At 35.4% G+C, this 26,439-nt stretch overlaps 1 protein-coding gene across 2 annotated transcripts in view; it reads right to left on the reverse strand.

Moving 5' to 3' along the window:
- The window catches only part of CSMD1 (CUB and Sushi multiple domains 1), a 1,059,975-nt gene that overhangs the window by 67,149 nt on the left and 966,387 nt on the right, over positions 1–26,439 (reverse strand). For both annotated transcript variants that reach the window (XM_074538179.1, XM_074538178.1), the window contains exons 47-50: positions 25,816–26,004; positions 21,519–21,665; positions 11,219–11,407; positions 3,555–3,740 (exon numbers count right to left, since the gene is read on the reverse strand). In XM_074538179.1, the coding sequence (XP_074394280.1) occupies positions 3,555–3,740; positions 11,219–11,407; positions 21,519–21,665; positions 25,816–26,004 (711 nt within the window). The remainder of the gene's footprint in view (positions 1–3,554; positions 3,741–11,218; positions 11,408–21,518; positions 21,666–25,815; positions 26,005–26,439) is intronic.

Here is a 26,439-nt window from a genome sequence, read left to right on the forward strand (position 1 = left end):
CCACAGAGAAGGCCAAAAAGATGATCAATGGGCTGGAGCACCTTGATGATGACAGGCTGAGGGAGTTGGTGTCATTCAGCCTGGAGAAAAGTAGGTTTCTGGGAGACCTTAGAGCAGCCTACCAGTGCCTAAGGGGGCTACATGAGAGCTAGAGAGAGAATTTTCACAAGAGCATGTAATGATAGGAAAAAGAGAATGGTTTCAAAATTTAAAAGAGTAAGTTTAGATTTTAAATTCTTCACTATGTGGGTGGAGAAGCACCGGAACAGGTTTCCTAGAGAGGCTGGGAATGTCCCATTCCTGGAAGTGTTCAAAGCCAGGTTAGATGAGGCTATAAGCAACCTGGTTTAGTGGAAGGTATTCCTGCTCATGGGAATTGGTTAGAACTAGATGATCTTTAATATTCATTCCAAACCAAACTATTCTCTGATTCTATGATTCTAAGGAAGAGCAAAAGACAAGTCTCTTCCCTTGATCATGTTCTAGGGATCTCTATGAAGAATAACAGAAGCAAGATATTTGTCATTCAATTAAGCTTTCTTAGTAGATATCTGTTGCTTTGTGTTTTCTGTAATTAAATTCAGTAGCCTAATATCCATGATCCATCTGTGTCTTGCACTATGACCATCACAAATCGTATTTTTCACACTTCAAATCTGATGTAAATGCTTTTAATGAAAAGAAAAGCCTTTCAAACATCTGCCTCAGGCATGATATTATCAGAAGTGCTTTGCAAAACAAACTGCCCTGATTTCAACCTTCATTTTAATAAACATGGGAATAAAAACAGACTTATTTATTTACCATTTATCTTTCTGTGCTGTGTTTGCTTCCCATCAAGTTATGTTTCTGTTTCTGAGGACTAAACCCATCTATCCTTACAGCAGCAATACTGGAAAAAACAGATTGTTATGCAGATTGTCTAAGCTCTCTCACTTTGCAAGTAAGAAATCTTGGGTAAAGTATGTCTGTCTCTGAATAGCAATCCATTCTGAAAATATTGATTTTAAATTGTCATGTACATCACCAGCACTTTAATTTAGCACACCTAGATTTAGAAGTAATTGGATTCTTTTTCAAACAACAAATTTTTAGAAAAGGAAATAAGAAGACAAGGAAGTGAAGAAAGTGTTATATATTTTGTTAGTTTTTTATAAATACTAAACAAAAATTTTAATGTTGAAAGTCATGCTAAATATTAATAATTAAGCTTTAAATTAAAGGGAAGTAATTGTCTGGTTAAGTTTGAACATTTCAATAATGTCAGCTTTTTTTTTATTTTTCTGGTTTTTTTTTTTCACTGCAGATATAGTGCTATGAATTTAGTATATCTAATTCCCAGACAGTTTATCTGGCCTCTTCCCTCAAAAAAAATATCATTCAAGTTATGTGCTTTGTACATTGTCAATTTTTTTCTGAGAATGAAGCTCACTTCAATTCACTGGAGCACAGCCTTCCCTCTGTATATAGCTTGGAATTCACACCATGTCTGTGAGATCACAGCTGGTTTTGAATAATCCTCTTTATGTACTCTGTGAAATTGCTGTGTACAGTTTTAGGCACTGCCCTTCAAGAAAGCTGAAGATCAGTTGGAGATTGTCCAGAGGACAATAATGAGAGTCACTGGTCCTAAAAGTAGGAAGGAAGAGTGAGAATGAACCACAGTAAGATAGTTATCTCTGCAGAAAAGGTGACTGAGTGCACTGGATTCAGGAGTCCAGGTGCTGGCAGGGGTGAGCGAGCATCTCCAAAGGACACAGAGCAGAGCACAGCCGAGCTCTGCAGCCCTGATGGTGGCACCTCTGGGAAACTGTGTTTAGGAAAGGGCAAAACACTGCACAGGCAGAGAAGGCAGAAACAAAAAGAGCGAGAAACAGCAGAGGGAACACTAAGGTCACATAAGAGGGATGTGCACCAGACAAAAACTCCAGAGCTGGTGTTTCGCTACAGCCCAATGGAGAGCACCATGCCAGAGCAGATATCCACACTGCAGCCCACACTGGAGCAGATGGATATTATTTCTTGAAGAATCTGCAGCTGATGGGGGAGCCACACTAGAGCAAGTTTATCTTAAGGTTCAACAGCTCATGAAAAAGACACACGCTTGAGCAGAGGAAAAGTGCAAGGAGGAAGGAGAAGCAGAGAGAAGCCTTTAATAAACTGGCCACAACTCCCATTCCTTATCCCCTAGCACTGGCTGGAGTAAGGAGAATAGCCAACAGGATGAAGGTGACCCTGGGAACAGAGGGAGGAGAGTGTTGTTTTGATATTTTGTAACCTTTATTTTCCAAAGCTTATTTCACCTTATTTTAACTGGCAATACATTAAATTAATTTTTTTCCAAGCTGAGTCCTCTCTCTGTCCTTATCTTGACCCATGAGAGTTTTCATCCCATTTTTTCCCATTTGGTTGAAAAGAGAAAGGGAGTGAACAGCTGGGTGAGGTATGACTGCTCACCAAGGATAACCCACTACACTGAAAAATAACAGTTTTCAAACACATTAAGAAGAATAAGTATAAAGTAACTTCTATTTGTCTGCTGTGGATACAAAATGAAAGGGCTTTATACTGCAGAAAACAAGTTTCAGATTATATAAACGCTAGGAAAGCTGCAAGGGGGAAAGTAAACTTTCAGTAAAATTACTGAAAGAGAGTATTCAGGAGGGTGTTCAAGATTAGGTTAAATGACCATCTGTCAAGGATGCCTAGAAATTCTCTCAAACTAACTTTCAAAAATATTTTCTAACAATTGTTTGCTATTAACTGATTCAAATAAATGAAAACCCTTTCATAATCATGTATAACTTCACAATTATTGCCTCATTTTACTATTTCAATAAAACTGGGTTGAATTTTACTTGTTTGAAAAATTAAAGTGCTTATCAAATTCAGAATCTGGAAGGCACATACTTATACTGTTGATTAGATCAAGATTCTAAATTAACTCTCAAAATTTTTGCACATAGTATTATAGCAATTATTAACTTTGAGATTATGTCCTAATCAGTATTTCAAGTCATGTTGAAGGCAGGCTCAGTTAATTATTGCTTTGATGCAGGACAGAGAGAAGAAGTAGCTGCCCAGAGCAAATGAGAGGCAAAGCCATATAGTAGACAAGACTGCATTACATTGGCTTGCTCCTGACAGGAGGCAGAAATGAAGACTGAAGAAGTCTTATCCAGTTTAATTATTTGCACTAATATCTTAAGAAATAAATTTTGCTTTTATTAATTTAGAAGCTATATTAAAAAGCCAAATTATAATTGCTGATTGTAACTCATCATGGTGAAGGGCATATTATTCATAATAAGAAAATATACATGAAATGTCATTATCCAGCGATTTAATTTCAGATGTTTTGAATAAGATAAAACAAATATTTTTTTAATTAAACAAATTTATAGGCCTCTTCTATTTTACTACATGCCAAATGATGATTCATTCCTGAATGATCATTTCAGGGAATATGTATATGTAAAACCTAAACATCAGCAGTAAAGAATTTCCTGAGAAAGTTCTGGGGAAACATTCTTTAGAAATACATGCCCACTTACATTTGCAAACAGGCGGCCTCCCTTTGTTGCTCCATAATCCATCTTCTTGACACACTGCTGTTGCTTGCTGACTAGATTCTAGCTTGAAGCCCTCATTACATTCATATATCAATCTACTGCCCAAAGTGAATTCATTACCTATAACTGAACCATTCCCAGGGGCCTCAGGAATGCCACAAGATACAGCTAAAATGAAAGAAAAGAAAAATATGAAGAATAGGAATTTTGTCATATATATCTTTAAAATATTGTCCCACCACTGAAATAAGAAACAGATTAGTAATTTTGACATTTCTCATTTATAAAAATTGAAATAAATTTTGTATTATATTTGCAACATCTTGGTAAATGCAATGGTATTTAAAACATTGATAAAACTTAGAAGTGCACCTAATATAGAAAAATATTTTATAAATAATTATTTAGCTCAATATAATCACTGCAGAGAGAAAAATTGGAGTTAAATTCAGGAGAAAAAAAATGAAAATAATTCAGTAAATAATTTCCTTCATGATGTAGAAGACTGATAAGCCTAGAAACACATAATATTTACAATTCTGAAATTAGTCAAATATGTAAATAAAGTTAAAAATATCTGAATAATGTCCTTAAGTGGAACACTTCCCTGTCTAGTAATACATTTTTCTCCATCAGTGGGCAGGCGCTGAGCCTCCAGCCAGTGCAGAGAGTAGTACTGGGACAGAAAAGGCAGAGAGAAGCAATAAGGAAGAGGTTCTGGAAGTTCACTTTTAGCTGCTCTGAATCATGTAAGAGAAAGTGGAGAAAGGGAAGGATAAAATCAAATTCTGCACCTTCACAGAGCATGTCTTTATATTAGAAGTCATTTTCCACAAGGTGATCACAGCAGGAGTGGTAGTTTTTAAGTTCTCTGGTGTACTCAACACAGTCAGCATTGATGTATCTGGTTAAATGCTTTATATTCCCTAAAGGTCAGCTGATCCTTTACCTACAACTAGAAACAACTTTGATCTTGTGTCAGGCAAGCAATACTTGCAAAAAGTTTGTCTGCATGCTGAATTGATGGAAAGTTAAACTCACACTCTACTTTAGTACATTACAAAAATGCCAATGCATTTCAGGTTGTGGTTGCTGAGAAGGATTTCAGTGTGCCCAAAGTCTTACACTATGCTTCCACTCATCCTAACATGCCTTACAGTTTTCTTCTGACTTGTGACAATGTGTCTGAATGCTTTTGATTAAGATTTGACTTCTTGTCAATGTTTTCAGGTCTCCTTTCTCGTATCAGAACAGAAATCTGTGTTAAATCTGCATTAATTTAATTGTATAAAACCCAAAAATTAAAACTATGATTCTATCCACCCATCCCATGTATGCGCCCATCTAAATATACAGGTGGAACTAATTTTATTTCCCTCTAAATACTCCAAACATGAAATAACTTCAAATACCTTAGTAAAGCAAAAAGCCTTTATTATGCCATTTCAAAACAAAACAAACCCCCAACAAACCAATCCAGGTCTGTTTAGTTCATGGTCGAGCTAATAATTCTGTCAGCATTTGTTCTTCACCTTTAGGAATAACCTTTCTAGAGACACACTGAAAAGTTCAAGACTGAGTAGCTCTTATGCACAAGTTATTTTAAGGAATAAAAGATGTACAATGCCTGCTCACACACAGGTGGGTCCCTCAGTTATGTCAGATCTGATGCAATGTCCAGCATGCTAAAACACCTCAAAACCTATGCTTACCTGTCACACCTCAGCATTTTAACCCTCAGAGTGTACTTCAGCCCTTACTGTGTCCCTTCTTTCCTTAGTTATTTCTAAATCTTGTACTGCTACATTGTCACGCTTTTCTCACTGCTGCTTTAGCTACTTATCATAAAAGCAGTTTGGGCATTCTGGCATTGTTCCAGTTAGAGTCTTATCTGTTTATTTTTTGTATGCTTGTCTCCCAGAGCCTGGGATTGCAATGAACTATTCCTGTTGCTAAAAATTTATCAAGGCTGCTAAAGGCTTTTAGAGCAGCAGTGTTAAAACAAAGCATATCAGCAAGGAGAGTTTCATTAAATAGCAAGTACATTGAAATTTAAAGTAAAGCTGAACCAAACTGACTAAAATGGCATATTTTCTTTGGGGAGTGGAAACAATGATGCTGCTGTGCCACAACCAAGTATTTTGAAGCTCACAGCTTCATGATTATTAAAGAATTAAGAATGGTCTGAGAAAATCTTCTGACTTGAGGAATTGTCAGCATGTTTCTCAGGTCAGTGATTAGATGAGACCGACACGTTCCAGCTAGGAGATGTGCATACAGAGTGTTAAAAATATGTCAGCCTTAATTGTATCTATTATCTTGCACAGCAGAAAAATATCCTTCTTCCAATGCAAGAGGAAAAGCCTTTTCTCTAGAAACTGAGATGCAGTTATGGTTGCTTTTTCATGTTTCACATCATACTTGCCTTTATTTCTCATTAAAACCAGTAAATTTAAGGTGTATGGCAATCCTTTAAAGTATCTATACACCTGCATTACACCAGTAAGATATTTACATAAAATTTATCTTCAAAGTATGCAATTTCATTACATATAGAAATGAAGCTGGAGAGTGCATTACAGGCAGACATTGAGTTTATTTTCATACGCTGGAAAATCCCTAAAGTTAAACCACAAGCATTTATCATTCAGTGACCTGCTTCTGGCATTGAACAGAATAGTGCTGGAAAAGGCATTTAAATACCAAAAACTGAAGTTAGAAACAGAGAAGTCCCTAAAAGCAGGATTCAAAACAAAAACACACTCAGTGGCTTATGCATATGCATATGATATCCAGTTGGAAACATTAGAGAGAGCATTGAAAATTCTCGGACTTGGATACATACAGAAATAAAAAAGGAAGTGAAAATGGGATTGGGGGTATAAAAAAAATCTGATATGACGGGTCATCTAGTCTATTCTCCTATCACAAGTCAAAATTGTACTTGACCAGTCTTGATCTAATTTGTGTTTGAAAGATCTCCAGTGATGAAAATTTCACACTCTCCACAGGCAATCTCTTCCAGAATTTCACTATCTCCTCTGAGAAAATAATAAAAAAAAAAAAACCCTGACTTAGGATCCCGTTAAAGTAAGGTTAGCTGTGATTCCTCTGTCAAGAAAAAATAATTATTTCATTCATTTTGGAACTAATTTTAGCTTATTAAAACATTGATTTTAGAACTACCTGATTTGTTCTTAAATTTCTGGAATTTTTTTAGTCTAGAGTAATACAATTATTGTTTTATATTCTGAAGTATGGTCACTAGTTTAAAAGAGATTGCTGGAATTTGGTATTTTTAATTTGCTACTTACGTCATATTTTTAACACTGTGTGCAAAAAGGGACATTTTTGCATAGTAATATTTACCAAAAAGGTAAAAGGTCCAAGCTTAATTCCATGCCCAATAATACAGAACACCTGATTTTATGGGGAAGTAGCTTGGTGGCTTCAGAGTCATAGGTCTTGTGCAAAATGCAAACAGGTATTTTCAAGCCCATTCTCCCAGGGCAGACATGGAACACAGTCATGGTCTTGGAATAATCTTTGTTCAGTACAGCAAAAAGTACAAAGTTCTCTAACTCCACAGTGAACATCTATAGACTTCAAGAACAGAGGTAAGCTTAGTGACAGTACCTGGAATCAGCATTTTAAGCAGGAACTGTTGACATCAGCTAAACTTGTATCATGCTCCTGTCATAAAGAGAGCCTTTCCAAGTACTTACAATTCAGATGAGAACTTCCTCGAAACAGGTACCTCCAGTTTTCTTTTATAAACCTCCTAGGAAGTACCTCAAATAGTGAAGAGCAGCCAAGGTTTTTCAAGGCGCTTTAAAATTATTTTTAGCTCTTTCAAGAATGAGTGGGAGAAATGAGGCAGAAGAAAGTCAAGAGCTGAGTCCTGTATAGGAAGAACAGGTGGGGTAAAGAGGGGCATTTGCTCATGCCTGCCAGAGACTCTGCTGCACTGACTCCAGACACGTCTCAGCCTCCGGACTCTGGCAGCCCAGCACTGCTGAGCCATACTGACCCTGAGAACTGGCTTTCAGTTTTTCATTCCAAACGCTCTTCTTGCGAAGCTCCTCTTATATTTTCTCTTGTCTTCTCTTCATCTCCAGCCTCAGACCTCTCTTCCTACTCCCCTCCAGCATGGCAATCCATGTGTGAGCTAATCAGTGGCTCACAAATGTTGTTGCCAGTATCATTTCTGGGGCCTTACTAGTTCCTCTCAGCAGCCACTTACTGTTATTATACAAGAATTGCTATTTTCTCTCCATATCTCTTTTGAATTTAGCATGACTCATGTTGCTCTTTTCACTTCACAAATGAAATAAAGGCAAAACCAGTAAGTTATAAGTTCCTAGATAGGAGTCAAGTTTTTTATACAGCACTCAGGACATTATTACAACATCTGCATTTGAGAAGATGAATTGAAAATATCTTCTGATCCCATCAGATTAACTCATATTAGATGTTTTCATATTCAAATTAGATTTTGTTTAATAGATCTGCAAAAAAGTAATTACCCTTTTTGATAATATGATCAAACTTTTTTTGATTTCAAAAATTAATTCTGGCAACTTCAAGTTATTAATTACAAATGTAACCCTGCAGGACTAGTTTTACAGAAATTTCTGAACTAATCAAAGGGTTTTTGATTTAAAAAGATCCTATAATGAAATCCATGAGCAGGGCCAAATGTGTAATTTTAATTAATTTTTAAAGAGAATGCATTTTGATAACAGGTACTAAATAAATTTTGAAATATGCTCTCCATTTTAGAGTTTTTGAAAAACATATGCCTCATTCAGACATACAAGTTGGAATAATTGTGCCAGAGTTGTGAAGTTATGTATTAAAATGAAGAATCTTGTATTTATAAGAAATTTATAGTAAAGATTAAACAACCTTTCCTGAAAATATTATTTTCTCCCATTGTTTACAGAAATCTACATATCCACAGCCACATATATGGATGAAATGATAAATACAGCTTAAAAATAAAGAAAAAACATATTTGTGAATATGGTAGATTGCTAAAATTTCAAAGCTCCTTCTTGCAGACAGTGATAAAAAAAGGGCAGACACAATGTTTGAAATATTTTACAATTTTCTTGAGTACTCTGTAGTTCTGTTCAGAATCTATTACTTTCTGCGGCTCTTTGACCCTTGGTTATCCACTATCAAGTCCTGCGATGTTATATTGAGTCTTGAACATGTGTACATTTTCCCTCCTCCTTTCTGTGAATTATTTCATTTTGTCCTTAAAAGTGGGGACTTTTTTCTTAAATTATTTAAAGAACTTTTTTCTCCATTGACAAACCTCATTATGTTTGGACATAATTTTCAAGGTTAGAATGGCCAATTTGAAACACTTTCTGTGCCATTGTGAACAGAAAATTGTGAACATAAAATATAAAAACAAAAAATGTAAAAGAAAACTCTTGACATTATACTGTTCTAACAAAAGAGAGAAACTATAAAAAAAAGTAACTATATAAGAATGTTTATGTGCTGAGTTGTATTTTCATTTTACAGAACTCTACTATTTGAACAATAGTGGAAGTAGCAGTAGAAAGCTAATACAGTCTGGCTAGATAAGCAGCAGAAAGCTAAGGGATACCATTGCATAGAATTTGTGACAGCTGAGGAATAACAAGATTTTAAATTCTAGAGAGAAGTAAAATACAGGGCCTCCTTAAATTTATTGCCCCAGCTCCCCCAGTCTAACAACTACACACAGAATACTGTCTCCATCCTCACATGCTTAAAGTAACTGAGGTCCAGACTGAGATGAAAAAATTTATTTACTTTTTAAAAAAAGACATCTGCCAGATAGCCAGCAAAATAGCTCCCAAAGTTTCAGCAACAGTATTGACCTGATCAAATACAACAGTTTAGGCAGATGGGGCTTGGTTTCTCTTTTCCCATTGTTCCCTGAGATTGTTAGGCCTCCAAGACATCCTGCAAGCCTAATACCTAAAATACCTTTCTCTACTGGTGGATGGAGGAGAGGTAAAACACCTCAGGACACTGAAAATGACACTACACTTTCATGTTTAAGCAAATGAATCAAAACTTTATCCCATGTACAGATTTTAAACTTTTGTTTTAATCTGGAGCAAAATTTTATCCTCCACTTTGCCGATCTCAAGCTGTAGGCCTAGCCATTATTCCAGGTTCTTTAGTGCAAAATGCCTGAATTTTCAATGCCAGCACCAGAAACAGCACCTCAATGCAGTTCAAGTCCACAAGTAGTATTTGCCCCTAAATTTACCTCACATGCAGATCACACACAGATTCTCCCATGACTTAGTGACCTTCAGGAAGATCAGAATCACACGCCATATCAAATCATGTATGGCATATATGTGGCATTATACCACATAACAATATGGCATATGAGATTAGAAGACATCCTGGGTTCTGGAAGCACAGATGCACAGGTCCTGCTTGTGGCACACTGAAAGTTTGAGTTTCTCCTTGGACTGATAGGGATATAGCCACATGCCCCTTCTCAACAGGAAAATGCTCATTCAGAAGAAATATTTAGCTAGCAAATTACTCTGTATAGAAGATAGGAACCCTGTTCCTTCAAGTTCTTCAACTGTAGCCAAATTTCTGCAGCTTTTTACATTTCTTACCAATAGCACACTCTCAAGAGTAAGCATCATGCCGAATCTCAGCTGGCCTTTTTTTTTTTGTAAATCACAAAATAAAACCTCCATACTTCCGTCATATGGTCTTTTAAAAAATATCTGAACCATCACTGAGATTGAATATAAAACAAATTATTTTCTTGAAGAAGACATAAAAACTAATGTTAAGGCCTTACAAAGTTAAGAACAAGTAAATGCAGTTTTAATCAATCATGTTCTTAAATATGAATGCTACTATAATTTCATTTCATAAATAAAGTAGACTAGAAGCAGACACATGTTAGAATAGGCCATATATGATATGGGTAGAATTTGCAGCCTTCTTTCTCATCCCCAGGTCCCTGATATTATCACAGAATCATAGAATAGTTTGGGTAGGAAGGGATATTAAAGACCATCTGGTTCCAAACTCCTGTCACGGGCAGGGACACCTTTCACTAGACCAGGCTGCTCAAAGGCCCACCCAGCCTGGCCTTCCAGGGGTGGGGAATATACATTTGACAAACAGTAACAACTATTAGCAAGAGCAGCAAGCTGAAGTAGAGCTTGGTTCAGCTTCAGGATAGTAAAAACAAAACAAAACAAAACAAAACCCAAAAAAAGAGAGAAAAAAAGTTAAAAATTATGTCTTTAAAGAACTGGTTATAAAGTTATTTTCTAAAATAATAAAGCAATCCCTTGTAACTGCTGATTTTTTAAAATGTTCTGTAATACAATGTAATGACCTGTGGTCTGTTTATAGGTATGTACATTACTGAAGTACTGAAGACGTACTTTTCATTTGGTCTGTATTTGACTGCATGCATAGTTTTTAATACTTCAACCCTGCACACATGGAATACCCAAGTCAGTGTGTGTTTGGATCAGGTCATGATGTCAGTGTCTCTCTTGGCACACAGCAGTATTGATAATGCTGCCTCTTTGTTTTGTCAAACAGCCTTACCATGAAGTTACAGAAGCCCGCTCAAGAAGAAAGCATTATCTTACCGTGGCAGATTGGCACAGGAGAATCCCACTGGTACATTCCGTTTTGGTAGCGCCTGCACGTCGCGTTATTGTGACCAATCATTCTGTAGCCAGGTTTGCAGTAATAGCGAACTTTGCTTCCAGCAGGACCACCTGTTTTATTTATAATTCCACCATTCCTCAAATTAGGGTTTAAACTGCAATAAGGAGCTAAAAACCAAAAAATGGACATTACTAAAAACAAATCAAATGTACTTAATGTACAAAATTAAGACTGTTTATGACATGTAAAATCTTTGAATGTCACTAAAATCAATTCTAAAACCTTTACAGTACTTTTGGATCCTCAGTGAAGATTCAGACTACATATAAAGAAACATCATGAAGTTCAAAAACAAAATTTATAATCCAAACCAGTTTGTACTTCTTCACATAAGGAAGCTACAATCATGAAGCATATAGAATGTTCAGTAAGTTCGCTCACACTTAATAAACATTCTACTTCAAATTTGATAACTGCATTTAAAATTATTCTTTGAGGTACACAATATGCAAAAACATATAGAAACAGCTTTATTAAAAATTTCAGTGCACTTAGACATGTACGTCAAAGTTTAAACATTTTGTCAAATATGTTAAAAATTTATAAGACAAATAACATTACACTGATTCTTCAGATGCTTTTTTTCAGATTAAAATGCTGTTAATTGTTTGTACCTGTTCTCTCTTAGTTATGGGCAAGTATATTGACTTTTACAAAAAGCATGTAACATAACTGATTGCAACTTCTTAAATGTTGAATTTACACTACATATGAAGTAAGACAGAATGTATCTGTTTGAGTTTTGAAATGAAAGTAAGCCTTGCTTAACTTTAATCACTACTCTACTATTTTTTTGCAGAGGGGATTTCATGACCAGCATGGTCTTCGAGAATCTCTTACATAAAAATGGATTTTTTTAAAATATATGCTGAGTAATCAAAAGAAGTACAAAATTTTTTGTGCCAAAAAGTGAGTAATAAAGACCATTTCTTAAAATAGGGTTGCAGTATCTTTCTGTAAGGATGGAATATGGATACCTGAACTGGACCCAGATCAAGCAGAAGTGCAGTATAGTTTGACACACTGTATACAGAGTTGTAACACAAATCAGTTTGTAGAATGCAAACATTTATCACTGGATAAAAGCTATATGAAAAAATTACCTGGACTCCCTGCTGAAGTACAAGTCACTGCATATTGGAAGCAGGTATGCACTATATCAAGCTTACTGAGATCATCTTTTCAGAAGCAGCATGGCAGGATCATGGCTTTCTGAAAATAAACCTGACTGCACATCCACCACTGAAATAAGCCTACAAACATTCTCCACAGAGAGGACACTGTTGAGCTCCACTGAGAACTAAATGACAATACCAATAAGACTGAGACTGCAACTACTGTTGGAATACTCCCTCCATGATACTGAAATGTGTCTTAGATAAACTGGGACATTCATTTCAATTTCTGCAGACAATTATCCAGTAGAAGTTGCTTTTTTTTCACAAGTGCATAATTACAGGTTTGGGTATACAGCTTTCAATTTTTAGCTCTATTTTTAAATTTTTATCTTTAATGTATATTTTGTCACCTGATGGTGCACCTATTATATAAATTACCACCTAAAGAAGAATGTATTTGTTCATTGACAGAGATCATAGAGTTGATTATACTCCTAATCGAAATGTTTCCTTTAAATGTCTAGATTTAGATGCACTATATCAAAGTCAATATTTCTAGTAATAACACCCAACATAAGCAGCAAAGCTCAGTCCAACATTCAAGATACCAAAAAATATTGTTATCAGTTGAAATTATGGTACATAGTTCTCAATTAAGCAACATTATTTCTACTCAAAATGTTATTTCTGTACATTCTTTTGCTTGGGGATTAACTGAAAAAAAACCCTACTAAATCATAAAGGAAAAAATTAAAACTAGAATGAAAAATTAATAAGCCAAGATGGTTCAGTAAAAATATTTGTTTGGGGCCATGCTCTGTGTCCTTTATAAGCATGGTGACACTCACTCGTCTGCCTAAATTACATTAATTATCAAATTACTCTTTAAAAAGGAGACTTGGCATTTAAAGAACCACGATAAACATGGCTTTAATTTTCCTTTTAACATATTGAAGAAGAAATAAGATTGTTATTGCAAAACAAGCAGGTTTAGACCTCTAAAATCATCTGCAGTAACCTCTTAAGTGCTATTTAATTTTAAATATCCTAGATCTTAAGAAAAGATGGTGAGTCATAAATAAAATATGCAATTCAGAAAACACTCCAAATTTATTACATCAGTACTGCAATTTTAGACATAAAATATTTCTCTGTAGCCTAGTAATACTGCATAAAATTTCTAACTGTACTGTTTTTCTGTATAGCATTTTCATGTCTCCTTTTTTCTATCTCCTCCTATAACCATTTAATATGGACTACTAATTCTTTTATTAAACTGCTAACATTGTTATTCTAACAGTAAATTCTTGGCTAGATAGAAAAGAGGAGATCTTTTAACACATAATAGATTTTTAGCATAACAGGTTAAACTTCACGTTCTGATTGCCAGGGTATTTATTGCCATGCTTTAGCTGTGGCTGATTACAACAATAAATATATATGACTATCCAGAGAGAGAAGCTTTAAAATGGCATGAAATATGGGATATTCAGGCTGCTGAAATACACAGAATGATGTCAAAATACTGAAAATTTCTTGGGAGCCAAATGGGAAATCTATCAGTCATAGTTTTTGCTTATGTAGTAGCAATTAATAATTCCTTGAGCCCAAAAGCATTGTTTAAGCTCTCCAGTGAATCAAGTGGTGTTCAGAGAGGAGCTAGACAAAAAAAAATCTTTTTAATTAAGAAATTTATAGAAGAAAACAAGAAGGGAGACAGAAATAGCAGTATCACTCAGAATTTACTTCAACATCCCTTTAAAAATACTTAGTTTCTAAAGCTTATTGTTGCAGATATTCTACAAAAAACTATATCCTCCTTTCCAGATGAGGAAAGGATGAGTCATCATTACCTTGATGACTCCTGTATATTTTCTGCTTTCAACCATCTCTTCAGCCTACCATTACTAATGCTTACTTTTCCTGACAACCCAAGGTGAGTGAGTGGAAGCAGCTTCATGGACCTGTAGGAAATAGGGAAGAGGTCTGGAAAACGAGATGCCTCGGTAAAGCTTTGTGGTCATCTGCCATTGTGAAAGTTAAAGACAGACTTTCAAGTGTGAATATAAAATAAATGGAAGTGCTTTGAGAATAGGGAGGTTATAACTGGAGAAAGGAGAGAAAGGATATTTGAGATGAAGGTGCTGATTTAAGAGCCATGGGGACGAGTAGCCATGAGATTGTGCAAAGAGATGAGAAACAGTAAGGGAGGGACTGGAGACCAGGAGAAACCAATAAAAATGAGAGAAAAAGAAGTACTTGGTTAGCCATTAGTAGTGGCACCAAAAGGATTGATGAATCAGAAACTGATATTGTGTTCAGAATAAAATATTATTAGGTGAAAGAAAAAATAAATTAAATCAAATGAAACTGACTAGTGGGACACAAAGAAAAGACCAGAGACAGAAGACAGGAAGGAGGAGGATAACAAATTAGGGGTGTGTTTGTGAAGAGGAAGAGAAATCAAGATGTTAAGCTAGGTGGGAGAGAAAGATAGATAAAAGTTGGATAAAGAAAAACCTTGTTTTCTACCGCTAAAAGTAGACTGTGAATTGTAGGGAGGGGTGGAAAAGGGGTGGAGATAAAGAAGGGTTGAGGAGCACAGCTAGACTGTCCTGGCAGAGGCATTTTGACCATAATGGGTATAAAGTTTGGGACAAAAGATATGATGAATGAGACTACATGAAGTGAGGTGGATTCCTTGAAGTAGAATGAAAAGTTCACCACATAGTACAGAAAAGTTCCCATGTATCAGAAAGGGGCTGTGCTCCCAGGGTGCCAAACTTTACACTTTCAGGACTGTTAAGAGTGTTTCTGACACACATAACATATATTTTGCGATGTAAACAATGTATGTTTGGATAACTTATGTTGTCCAATGAATGTTTTAAACAAAACATTCATCCAACCTAGATCAGATCCATCTTCCACTCTTACAGAAATTCTTATTAATGACATTTTAGAGTAGTAGCAAGTCATTAGCCATCACCAAGGTTACAGGTAAGCGGGTCCTGTAATCCACATCCATGTAAAAGTCCTACTAACATTACTAAGATACATGTAAAAGTCCTACTTTGTGCCGCCAAGACAGCATGATATGTATAGAAAAGGCTGATACTCCAAGCAGTGTATAATGTCTAAGCTATAGAGAGCATGAGAAGAAAAGTATTTTAAGCAAATTATCTAAAAATTCTGAAGATGGATTTTTATTTTATTCTGAAAAATACACTTGTTGATACAGTAAAGGAATAGTGATGTCTACATATTTCTTAGTCTATATCTTAGTAATTTTTAATCTGTTCTTTAAACTGAACTCCCTTCAGAGCCCAGGATGAAACACACATAACTTCTAGGATCAGGAACTGACATTAACAGAAGAACCACACAAAAAGCAATAAATAAATGTCTGAAGACCTGAAGTGTAAGCAAATGTTTGAAGAATGTCAGACTGAAACTACATATACTGTAAGCTGAGTGAAAATTTTGAGCTTAAGCAGAAACCCATACAGTGCACTCATAAAATACTGCAGCCTTGTGTCAAGGACCACCGTGATAAAATGCTGTTTTTCTCCCAGCCAGTTTCTGGAGGAATTTGTCCTGGAATCCTATGAGGCTTAGCTGAAATAGGTGTAATCACACAGGAGTGCTCTCATCTCAGAACTACAATGTTTTACCACAAAATGTGATAAACTTCTATGACCATTCCAGTGACTGAAGCAACTTTACAGTTATAGATTTAATTTACTTTTCCAAATGACATATCATCCATATCCTTTCAGGACCTCTTAGAAAACAGTGCATTTTGTAAAGCAACATACTGAACATTTTCAGCTCACTTATAACCAAAACATTCAGCTAACTTAACATCAGAACTTTTGTAATTTGCCACTGAATACCAACAGGGTAATAGCTGCCAGCTAAATCGCATATCACTAGTCAATGGATGTGTGGACAGCAACACCTATAAACACTGATCTTGTATTTGCAGGACCACACTCTAACAAAGCATATTCTCTTAATAGCTGGAACATTTAAATATTTATGTTAAGGGATTTTTTTGCTGTTTGAGACACTCTGTCTCAGGGAAGTTCAATTAAATGACTCCCAATTACAAATAAAAATTCTTTAAAATTCCATGTCCAACCCTCCCAGATGATTTTGTAGATCTCACTCTCTACAGGGAATCTACAAAATTTTATCAAAGAACTAATCTTAGCAAAGGAATTGATTTCCCAGCAGTTTCCTTGATCAGTAGTCAAAAAAAATAATATGGAGAAGATATTTGTATGTATTCACAGAAACAGCACTATATTTGAGATTATAAATAAATGAAAAAAATTTCTTCAGATACCATAATGATTAGTTCACCTTACATGCTAAATTTTATGTTGAGAAATAAAAAGTCACACCTCAGTACACTCCTTCCTTATAAATTTCCCTTTTGGATACTTAATTGTCTTTGTCATATTACTGGGGAATCTTATCTCTTTGTGCTGCTATTCTTTAAATATCCTCTGTAGTAGAGGGCTACTATCATACTCACTTTATAGATAAGAAATTGGACACTGCCTAAAGTAAGTAGATAAGGACACATAAGAAAACTAAATATATGTTTTCTGATTACTAAACCATTTCCTTAATAAATGGACCATCCATTCCATATGTTAATTTTCATTTTAAAATGTACAGAATCAAAATTGAGAACAATACTCAACCAAGTAACAAAAAGGGATCAGGCTGTCATTCTTTTTCTTTTGCATTTTATTTTATATCTAACAAATAAACAACATGAAAAGACAAGATAAATTTTCAAAGGCCTATTCCCTCTTTAGTGATATAGTTGTGAATGTTTGCAAAATAAATATCTGACTAAATAACCTGCTATTTATATGACAGTTATTCTTACTGACGTTTCAACACTTATAAATCATCCTGAATATTTTTCGTGATTCACAGTACTTCGCTGTGACCTTCCTGCTGGGCAAATCACCCACCTAAAAGTTTACAAATTAGAGAAGAAACAATTATACAAAGTCTGATGAAATTCTTCACACAGTTCCCCTGTCACTTCTAACCATCTACTGGAAAATGTAGACAAACTAATCAATATTCTTTTTTCTAAATTGAAATAGAGAGGGAGTAGAAACACTTGTTTACATGTACAAAGCCTAAAAATAACAAGAAAAGAATGGTGAAGAATTTAGCTTCTCGCAATTACTTAAGAGGTTAAAAGAACATAATAAAAGGTTGCTGAGTTGACCCTAGCTGGATGCCAGGTGTACACCAAAGCTACAGAATTGCTCCCTTCTCAGCTGCACAGGCGAGAGAAAATATAACAAAAGGCCTATGGGCTGAAATAGGGACAGGGAGAGATCATTCATCTGTTAATGTCGTAGGCAAAATAGACTTGATTTGGGGAAATTAATTTAATTTTTTACTAATCAGATCAGAATAAGTTAATGAGATATCAAACCAAATTGTGAAAAGCCTCTGCTCTGCCTGCTCTCCCCTTCCCCTCCTCTTTTCCCAGGTATGCTGGTCTGTCTAGGATAGAATTAATTTTTTTCAAAGGTTCTAATATGAGGCTGTGTTGTGGATTTCTGAGGAAAACAGTGTTGATAATACAGGGATGTCACTGTTGAGCAAAGCTTACACTGAGTCAAGCTCTTTTCTGCTTCTCACACCATCCCACCAGCAAGGGGGCTGGGGATGCACGGGATTTGGGAGGGGACACAGATGGGACAGCTGACCCCAACTGACCAAAGAGACAGTCCATAAGATATGGTGTCATGACCAACAAACAATAAAAGCTGTGAGAAGAAGAAGGAAGGACCAGTGTTGCAAGTTATGTTCAAATCACCATTAAGGCTGGTGGAGCCCTGCTCTCCTGGAGATAGCTGAACCCCTGTCAATGGGAAGTGGTGAATGAATTCCTTATTTTGATTTGATTGCAAATGTGCAATTTTTGTTTTACCTCTTAAACTTTACCTGTTTATCTTATCCCAAGCTTTCTCATTTTTATTCTTCTGATTCTCTGCTCCACCTTGTATCTTGCTTTGGGGGGAGTAAGCAAGCAGCTGGGTGGGCCTTAGTGGTATGCTAGGGTTAGAGAGCAATACAGGCTTCAAGGAAACTTGACTTTGGTGCCTGGAGCACCTCCTCGCCCTCCATCTTCACCAACTGTGGTTTCTGCAGAGTAGTCACTCATGTATTCTCACTCGTTCTAGCTGCTGCTGAGTGTATATATTTATATATATATATATATACATGTATGTATACATGTATATTTAAGTGTGTTATTGCAGAGGCACTACCACTATGGATGGCCAGCTGCAGGTCCATCTTGAAAACAGCTGAACCTGTTTCTTTTGGACATGGGAGAAACTTCTAGCAGCTTCTCAAAGAAGCCATACTTGTAGCCCCCTTGCTACAAAAACCTGGTCACTTAAACCTGAGAAATAAGAAAAAATAGTGCTTTTGGCAGGAAATTAGAAATTAGCTTAGTAACCACTAGACTTATTTACTTTTGAATGAATAACCAAAAGTTAAACAAAAGCCTGTAACTGTTGTAGTGGCAATGTCAATTTGAAAAGTAGCAAATGAAGTCCCCATCTGGTTCCCAAGTCCATGTGCCTCCAGCAGATATGCCAGGTACTGTAGTGCACTTTCATTCCTACTACCAATAATTAAAAACAAAACAAAAAAAAGATTCATCTACCTTTTCTTAGTTATACTTTTTCCCTAGCTTGCTTGGGTAGGAATGTGTATGCAGGGTTATAAATTATTGAGGGATGCTAGGCAGATATTCTGTAGGTTAAGAAAGAGATCATTTAATATTAGGCATTAGTGCAGTTAGGAAATGTATAATTTAGACTAAAATCTAAGCTAGTGCATGTATAATATGACAAAGCCCTTAAAAGAATACCTGTCTGCTGTAATGCCTCAGCTTTTTTCCACTGAGATTTAGCAAAAAGTCTTATACCACATGATAGCAAACATAATATTAAGCAAACAGCTTATACAATTAAGGCTGCATGCTAAAGAAAATATTAAGCATTCTCATAAAAGCTTCTAGCAGCTTTTAACAGTGAACAAAATTTGTAACTACAACTGAAATCTAGCTGTGACAAAATTACAATTTACAAAATGTCGTGCACAGGCATAGCTGGAGAAGAAGGGAAAGGTTATGGGAGGGCAGTAATTCATTTCAATAGGATCTTCATCATGAGGAAGCCTGCTGGCTCAGTCACAGCTGCCACAGTATCAATAGCCTTTTTGGGATCTTGTATTTTTCCTACTTTGATGATGTTGCTCTCCCTCATTGGGATTCAAATCCAATTGTTTATGCTGCAGCTCAGTGTTACTCTTCTTTCATGCTGATTATTTCCATTGAATCTCATGTAAAATGGACAGAAGTTTAGAGAAAAATGCAGGCACTGACTGTTAGTGAAGCGGAAAAAGCTAAACTGTTGTTTGTTCCTAAAACATAGCTATAAGGATTGCATATCTCTCTCCAGTTCCCCAGTTTTATTGTTAGTCACAGCTAGTGCCATAATAATTGATGAATTGAGCCTAGCAATTACAGACCACTTCTTCAGTACTGCAAAACATGTTTTGTGTACATGCAAAGGTTCAAAATATTTTGCCATTCCTCAAAAATCAGCCTCCTTAATAATTTGATACTCACAAACCAACATCTTCACATGAAGTCTATTCATGTAACCTTGATATTGCTTCCTCACTTTGAATTAATGAATGAAGGCCCGCTCCTTTCACTGCCACACATTTGAGGGCTACGATGTGACAGGTTCTTTTTGTTCCCTCTTGCATATTCTCAATCTATCTATTAAGTCCTGCAATTGCTTTTTTACTATAAAAACCTATATCAATATCCAGTATGCTTGAAAAAATTTTTTCTCCATTCTTCAGCTTCAATTTGTCTGTAGTAATTATCCAAAAGTACAGGTGAAGATGATGCTTTTAGTGATTTTTTTCCTGACTGCAAACAGTTTCTGCTTAGTTCTTAAATCCCTGAAACAATCACAATTATGCTCTGAGCTGGGCCCTGATCTTATGTTTCAGTAATAAGAGAAACTTCCCAGAAATTTGACAGGCAGAGCATGGATGGTACATAAATGGAGTGAGCTTCCCAAAAACTGTCACCCTAAGAACATTTACCATGACTAAATGGGAGATACCTGGTACTTCATGAAGTGTTCTGCTAAAACATGCTTAGTATTCCTTTCTCTACTTAATTTTTATTGACAATATTTAGCCTCCAAAATTAACTTACAGAACCTTTACATTGCTAATCAAGTCCAAACACAGAGGAAGCAAATGTTAATGATAACAATTATCCCCTTTCTCTCTCACACATACTGTTCACATCAATCCCTTAGCCAAGCCTTTTAGTAGCAATATGTCTGTAGATGTATGTGTGGGAACATCATAAACAGGCTGCAAACAGAGTAAGGGTTGATATGTCCACACATAACACATAATCCAGTACTGCAGTATATTTCTTCTTGATGTTTGTTATTAATATGGGAAATAATTTTAGCACTATTTAGACAGACTACTTACATATTTTTGTGTTACCAGATTCATATGCAGCCTGTTGAAGAAATGAGGGATTTTTTCCACCCCCTCAATTTTTCATTTATTTGTACATGAAGAAAAACATAATAATGAAAGTTGTGAACTGCAACTCTAGGAAACTGCAAACCTAATAATTGTGTACTGAATTGCAGTTGAAGTACTGCATCTCTAATGAGGATCAAAAATTGTCATTTCTGAGTAGTCTGGGAAAGTCTACGGGTTATCCCTACCACTGCATCTGAAAGACCCCTCTCTGGATCAGATAAGACAAGAGAACAGGTGCAGAGAGGAGTATAAATTGGAGAAGTAGCAATCTGGAGATCTCCGGCACACCGGGGAAAAAATGGAGGGACCAAGTTCTGTCCTTAACTTAAAACAGAATGATTTAACATCCTTAAAATAAACATTATAAAAAAATATCTTCAGATAAACAGACATTATATTAGAAGTGGACAACAGTATATCCACAAAATACAATTTAAGAGAAAGCACGAATAGTTACCTGAGTAACGGATCTTGAATCCTTTCTTGCTGGTTGCATGATCAGTTGACCAGCGGAGATACAGCTGATTCATTTTGCTTGTGAAGTTCAGTTGCCCAGTATGATTTCCACTCAAAGCAACCAGTAAGGGGCTTTGCCCAGAAGAGCCTTCAGAGATGAATAAAGAAACTACTGAAGTTTTAAAGCACTATGCGTTTAAGTAATTCTTTCAATATTGTAACTAAGCTGCGAATGTGACCATGGTAGCGTAGGAAATTGGCAGACAGTTCCTTGTCAGAGAAATAACAAACAGATCTCAATTTAATCTGTCCATCTGGTTTTAGGTTTTCACTAGAGAGCATTATAATTGCTTTATATTTCCATTTGTTTGTACCTAGATAAAAAAATCTAGGTACAAACAGATGGAAATATAAAGCAACTAAAGATTTCTCCATAAAACCAGAAAAAAGTAGTTGTTTAAAATAAAAAGAGGTATTAATTTTTATTTGACACAAATACACTGAATGAGGGTCTGTGTCTGCTCCTTGCCCTTTTAAATCTATTATTTATTTAAGGTCTTTTCTAACTAGTGAGTGGTAGCAAATGTATACTTTGATATTGTACAGCTTGTACAATTTAAATACCACCTTATTACAGAATGAAAACAGTAGCTAAAAAAAAAGCTCTGCCATGTGTAAGACAACCACAGTTTCATTTGGAAAACACATATGTACGAGTGTTAGGAATTTGCATGCTTCACTAGGACTCAGTTCTGTTAATTAGGATGTTTATTATACTTCCATTTTAGTGTAGTGTTCATTTATGGTAAATACTGAAAGATACTGAAAAACTGTATGCTGACCCTAAACCAATATCTTCACCAGAATAAAACCACAGAGGCACAGATAATGATTTCAGGACTATTTATATAACAACATATATAGAAGAGAACAACAACAAAAAAATCCATTTATCAATCCAATCTCCAACTGGAAGCTTTTTAAAACATGAAATGGCTTTTTTTCCCTCCATATGGAGGTAATGTTTTCTCCAGCTGAAGCACTCTCACATGCTCATCATGTCCCTTGCTCCACATTTTATCAAGTTTAAGAAAGCTATGTCAACTAACATTATCTTGGTCAGTTACTATTACAAATGAAGATCTTCTTCATTCATTTTTTGCTGAGTTTGAGCAGCTACAGCCTGAATAAGTCTTCTTATGTTACATGGAAATAGAAAAAAAAAACTGAATCTAATGACAACTAAAAATTGAATACAATACAATTGAAAATTTTTATCAGCCCCAACCAGTTCAATAAAATAAAAAGTATCATTTCTGCCTGGGACATTTCAGGTACAAAAGAGACGCCATGGAAGCCACAAAAACCTAAACAGTAAAATTAATTCCCAGTTCTTAGGAACTCCATTTCAGTCACCCTAATACTACAACTAAGTCAGCATTATTAAAAAAAATTCCAAATAATAAATGCATCTACAAAATAAGAACAAATAAGCATTGCTTTAGGCACAGGTTGCTCAGCATGCCATCATAAAAATGCTTCATGACTTGTTTGTTTGTCATATTTCAGAGTTAGTGTTTGATGATTACAGTGTAGGATAAATGATAAGGAATGCTAAGGTCAATTCCTATTTTTGCTTGAAAAAATTATTTAGAACATGACATTTGACTCAGTTACTCTGTGCTTCACTTTGGATTTTGTAGAACTGTTTATTACCCTTGTTACAGTTTGGAATGTAAATGTTCTTTTAAAATTATCAAGGGACTATGGAATAGACTTCTACAAATAAAGACCTACTACCTACAATAAGATAAGAATCCTTATTAGTGATCATGAAATTATTTTGCAGCACCATATGCCATACCACATTTTTTAATCATTAGGAGATCAGAGGATTGATTCAATGTATTTTATTTTTGCTTTGTTTTTCCCAGAGTTGAGTTTCAGTTTCTGTATCTTACCTACCAGTCAGCTCCTCAGATGGTGTTCAGGAAGGTCAGCAGCATGACTCAGTTGTTCTAGATTCTGACATTTATTTAATTATTATTTCAGAATTTGTCTATATAAGGAAACAACACACTCAACTTTTGGTGTGGTGATCTGTCATAGGATGTTCTCTTGAATATTAGATAAATGTTGGCATTTCCTTCCTTTTCAGTGATAGATTAGTTTCAGTTTATTTCAGAGAGAAAAAAAAAATCTGTACTAAATTAATGCTATTCACTGTAAATACCCGAATGCCATAATTTCAAGTTCAAAACACTTAAATAATTATGTTCATGTAACATTTATGGCTTCCCTGGTTTAGAATCCAGAGAGCTTTTTCTAAGGGTATGACAGGTAAGTGGGAATGGCTCATGGGCTTGTTGCTCCCACTTGACCAGGCTGACTTTACAGAGCTGCCTACCCTGATCATCATCCAGCTGCTGAAGCACTGTAACGTACAGTGCACATAGGTGGGTGTAGTTCTTGCTGTGCTTTACATCCAAATCTGCCTTACGAAGCAATCAGAGATTAGTGCCTTAGCAACACTAATTACCTAAATATTTGTCTTGCAAATCTTTACACAGTTACTGCATAAAGTTTGATGATGTATCTTTACTTTTTAGAGATAGATCAGTGTGGTTCTACTAACCTAGATTAAATACACTTTTTTGGACCGCACAAGGCCCCACAATATGACACTTACTTGTTTGCTGCAAAATGCAGCAACATTTGAGTCTGAGTTATAGCCATCACTGGAAGCAGTAGAGCCACATCAGCATTGTCTTCTCCCCCCAAAAACTCATGCTGAGACGTCTAACTAATTAGCAAAGCACATTGCTAATGTGGCCACAGGGACACAAACAAGTATCTCTGCAAGGTGCTGCAATGGACCACATCTGAATATCAACTTTTTGAGAGCTAGCTCAGGAATCTCCACATGGCACTATAGTTGAGAGTTTATAAATATGCCATTATCTTTTTCACTTTAGGTTGCTGGTAGGTGGTAGAAAAAATTACTTCTGCAGAGCTGCAGTAGAGATGAATTTGTAAGAATATTATTTCATGCCATGAAATTAAAGTGCTTAAAAATGTAGGAACAACATTAGTTCTTCTCTCAGATCTACTCTTAATAATCTGGTTTCATTACATTTAAATTCAGAGGAAAGAAAACAGAAATATACATCAGGAAAATTATGTTGTTTCAACTGAATTTATCAAAAGAAAACAAAGTGAACAGACCACTGGAAAAGTTCCAGTAACATTCCATATTGTCTTTGATACAAAATGGAATGGAAGAAAAGCCAGTCTTGATAGATTTTTTGCAGACTGTTTTCTGCACTAACCTGACATGGACCAGCATACACGTTATGAAGACAAAAATATGCTATGATATGGCATTTTTAAAAGCATCAAAAATATTGTGGATTTTTAAAGGATGTTTCTACCAAAAAGTGAAAAAAATTAGTAATTTTAGACATTAAATTCTAGTCTGTCAGAAAAGTACTTAAAACAAGATACCTCAATAGATGTGACCTTTTAATATTTTTTCACGCTCTGAAACTCGCATAGTGAATATTCATCATTTCTATCAAACTTATCATCTATTCTAGGTTAATGAAGGAAGATATGATAATGGCCTCTAAATTAATAAAAATGTATTTAAGAACAATCAGAGACAAGTTATCCTTGTCAATCAATGAGAACATAATAAGTCATAATAAGATCAGAATGAGGTAGAAAATAAAAATTAAGTAGGGTCCTATGAGAAGTGACAACACATTTTTCTGCTCTTTGTCCCTAAACAGATGAACACTTCAACAGTGGTATGTTCAAACAGCAAACAACACTGGTCTGCAATGCTATGGAGAAAGCAGATAGGGTATTTGAACTCAAATTTCAGTATTAAGACTCAAATAATTTTATTCATTTGGACAAATGCAATTCTAACCCCAAAATACTTCTTCACCAGAAATGAATCATTTTGGATCAGCATGGTAACATCTCCTTTCAGACACCTGCATAAATTTTGCTGGAAGCAGAAAACTACGTGACTTTCCCAGGGAAACTGCAGTTGTTAATGCTCCTGTGTAACAATACCTAAGAAAACTTAAAATATTCACTGTCTTGAATACATCTATAAAAACTTGCATTGGCTAATAGATTTAGATTTAAGGCAAAAGTAATAAGAATTCTGAATTATTGTTTTATTTTCAGATATATCACTCCATTGTGATCCCAAAAATTGCAAATCAAGACCCACTCCACCCAGTGTTTGATCTTGTGTAATAAGATAGAATTTAAATCTTTCTTACCATCAAATACCTCCAGCTCATCAAACTGCTTTTCACTTTGAAACATTTCTACAAAAATGGAGATGTTATATCCTGGCTCAACCTTAATAGTCCAAGAACATGTCTGAGAGTTGGGGTAGGTGCCTGGATAACCTGGACTGAGGATCACTCCTGATGATTCTGTACGAATTTCATTTGCTGGACATTGTGCTAAAAAGGACACAAAAAGAACACTAAGAATAGCAATGAAACAAAGTGCTTCTTCTCCAGTAAATGCATTCTTCAGGGTCAGTTTCCAAATGAAAACATGTTAAAATCATATTCTAGATGTAAGGGGAAAAAAAATTCCCTATAATATGCACAGAAACAGGACAGCTTTTATAAACTTTGATTTAGGAAACATTGTATTAGTTTATAAATTACAGTAAAGTATCTATCCAGAAAGAAATATGTTAGAGCCTAAAGTGGTTTCAGTCAAGGAATTCACATATCTTGGTGCAATCATTCACACAGGTGAGGTAAAAGTAAAACTTTTTATTTGGAAACTGTCTTCTATTTGAGATCCTAAAAAAATGAACCAGCTTTAGAAATGAAGCCTGTTACATGAACATAACAACATATTGAAACATTAGACATACCAGATTA

Source organism: Zonotrichia albicollis, chromosome 3 (assembly GCF_047830755.1).
Source record: "Zonotrichia albicollis isolate bZonAlb1 chromosome 3, bZonAlb1.hap1, whole genome shotgun sequence".
Lineage (NCBI taxonomy): Eukaryota > Metazoa > Chordata > Aves > Passeriformes > Passerellidae > Zonotrichia > Zonotrichia albicollis.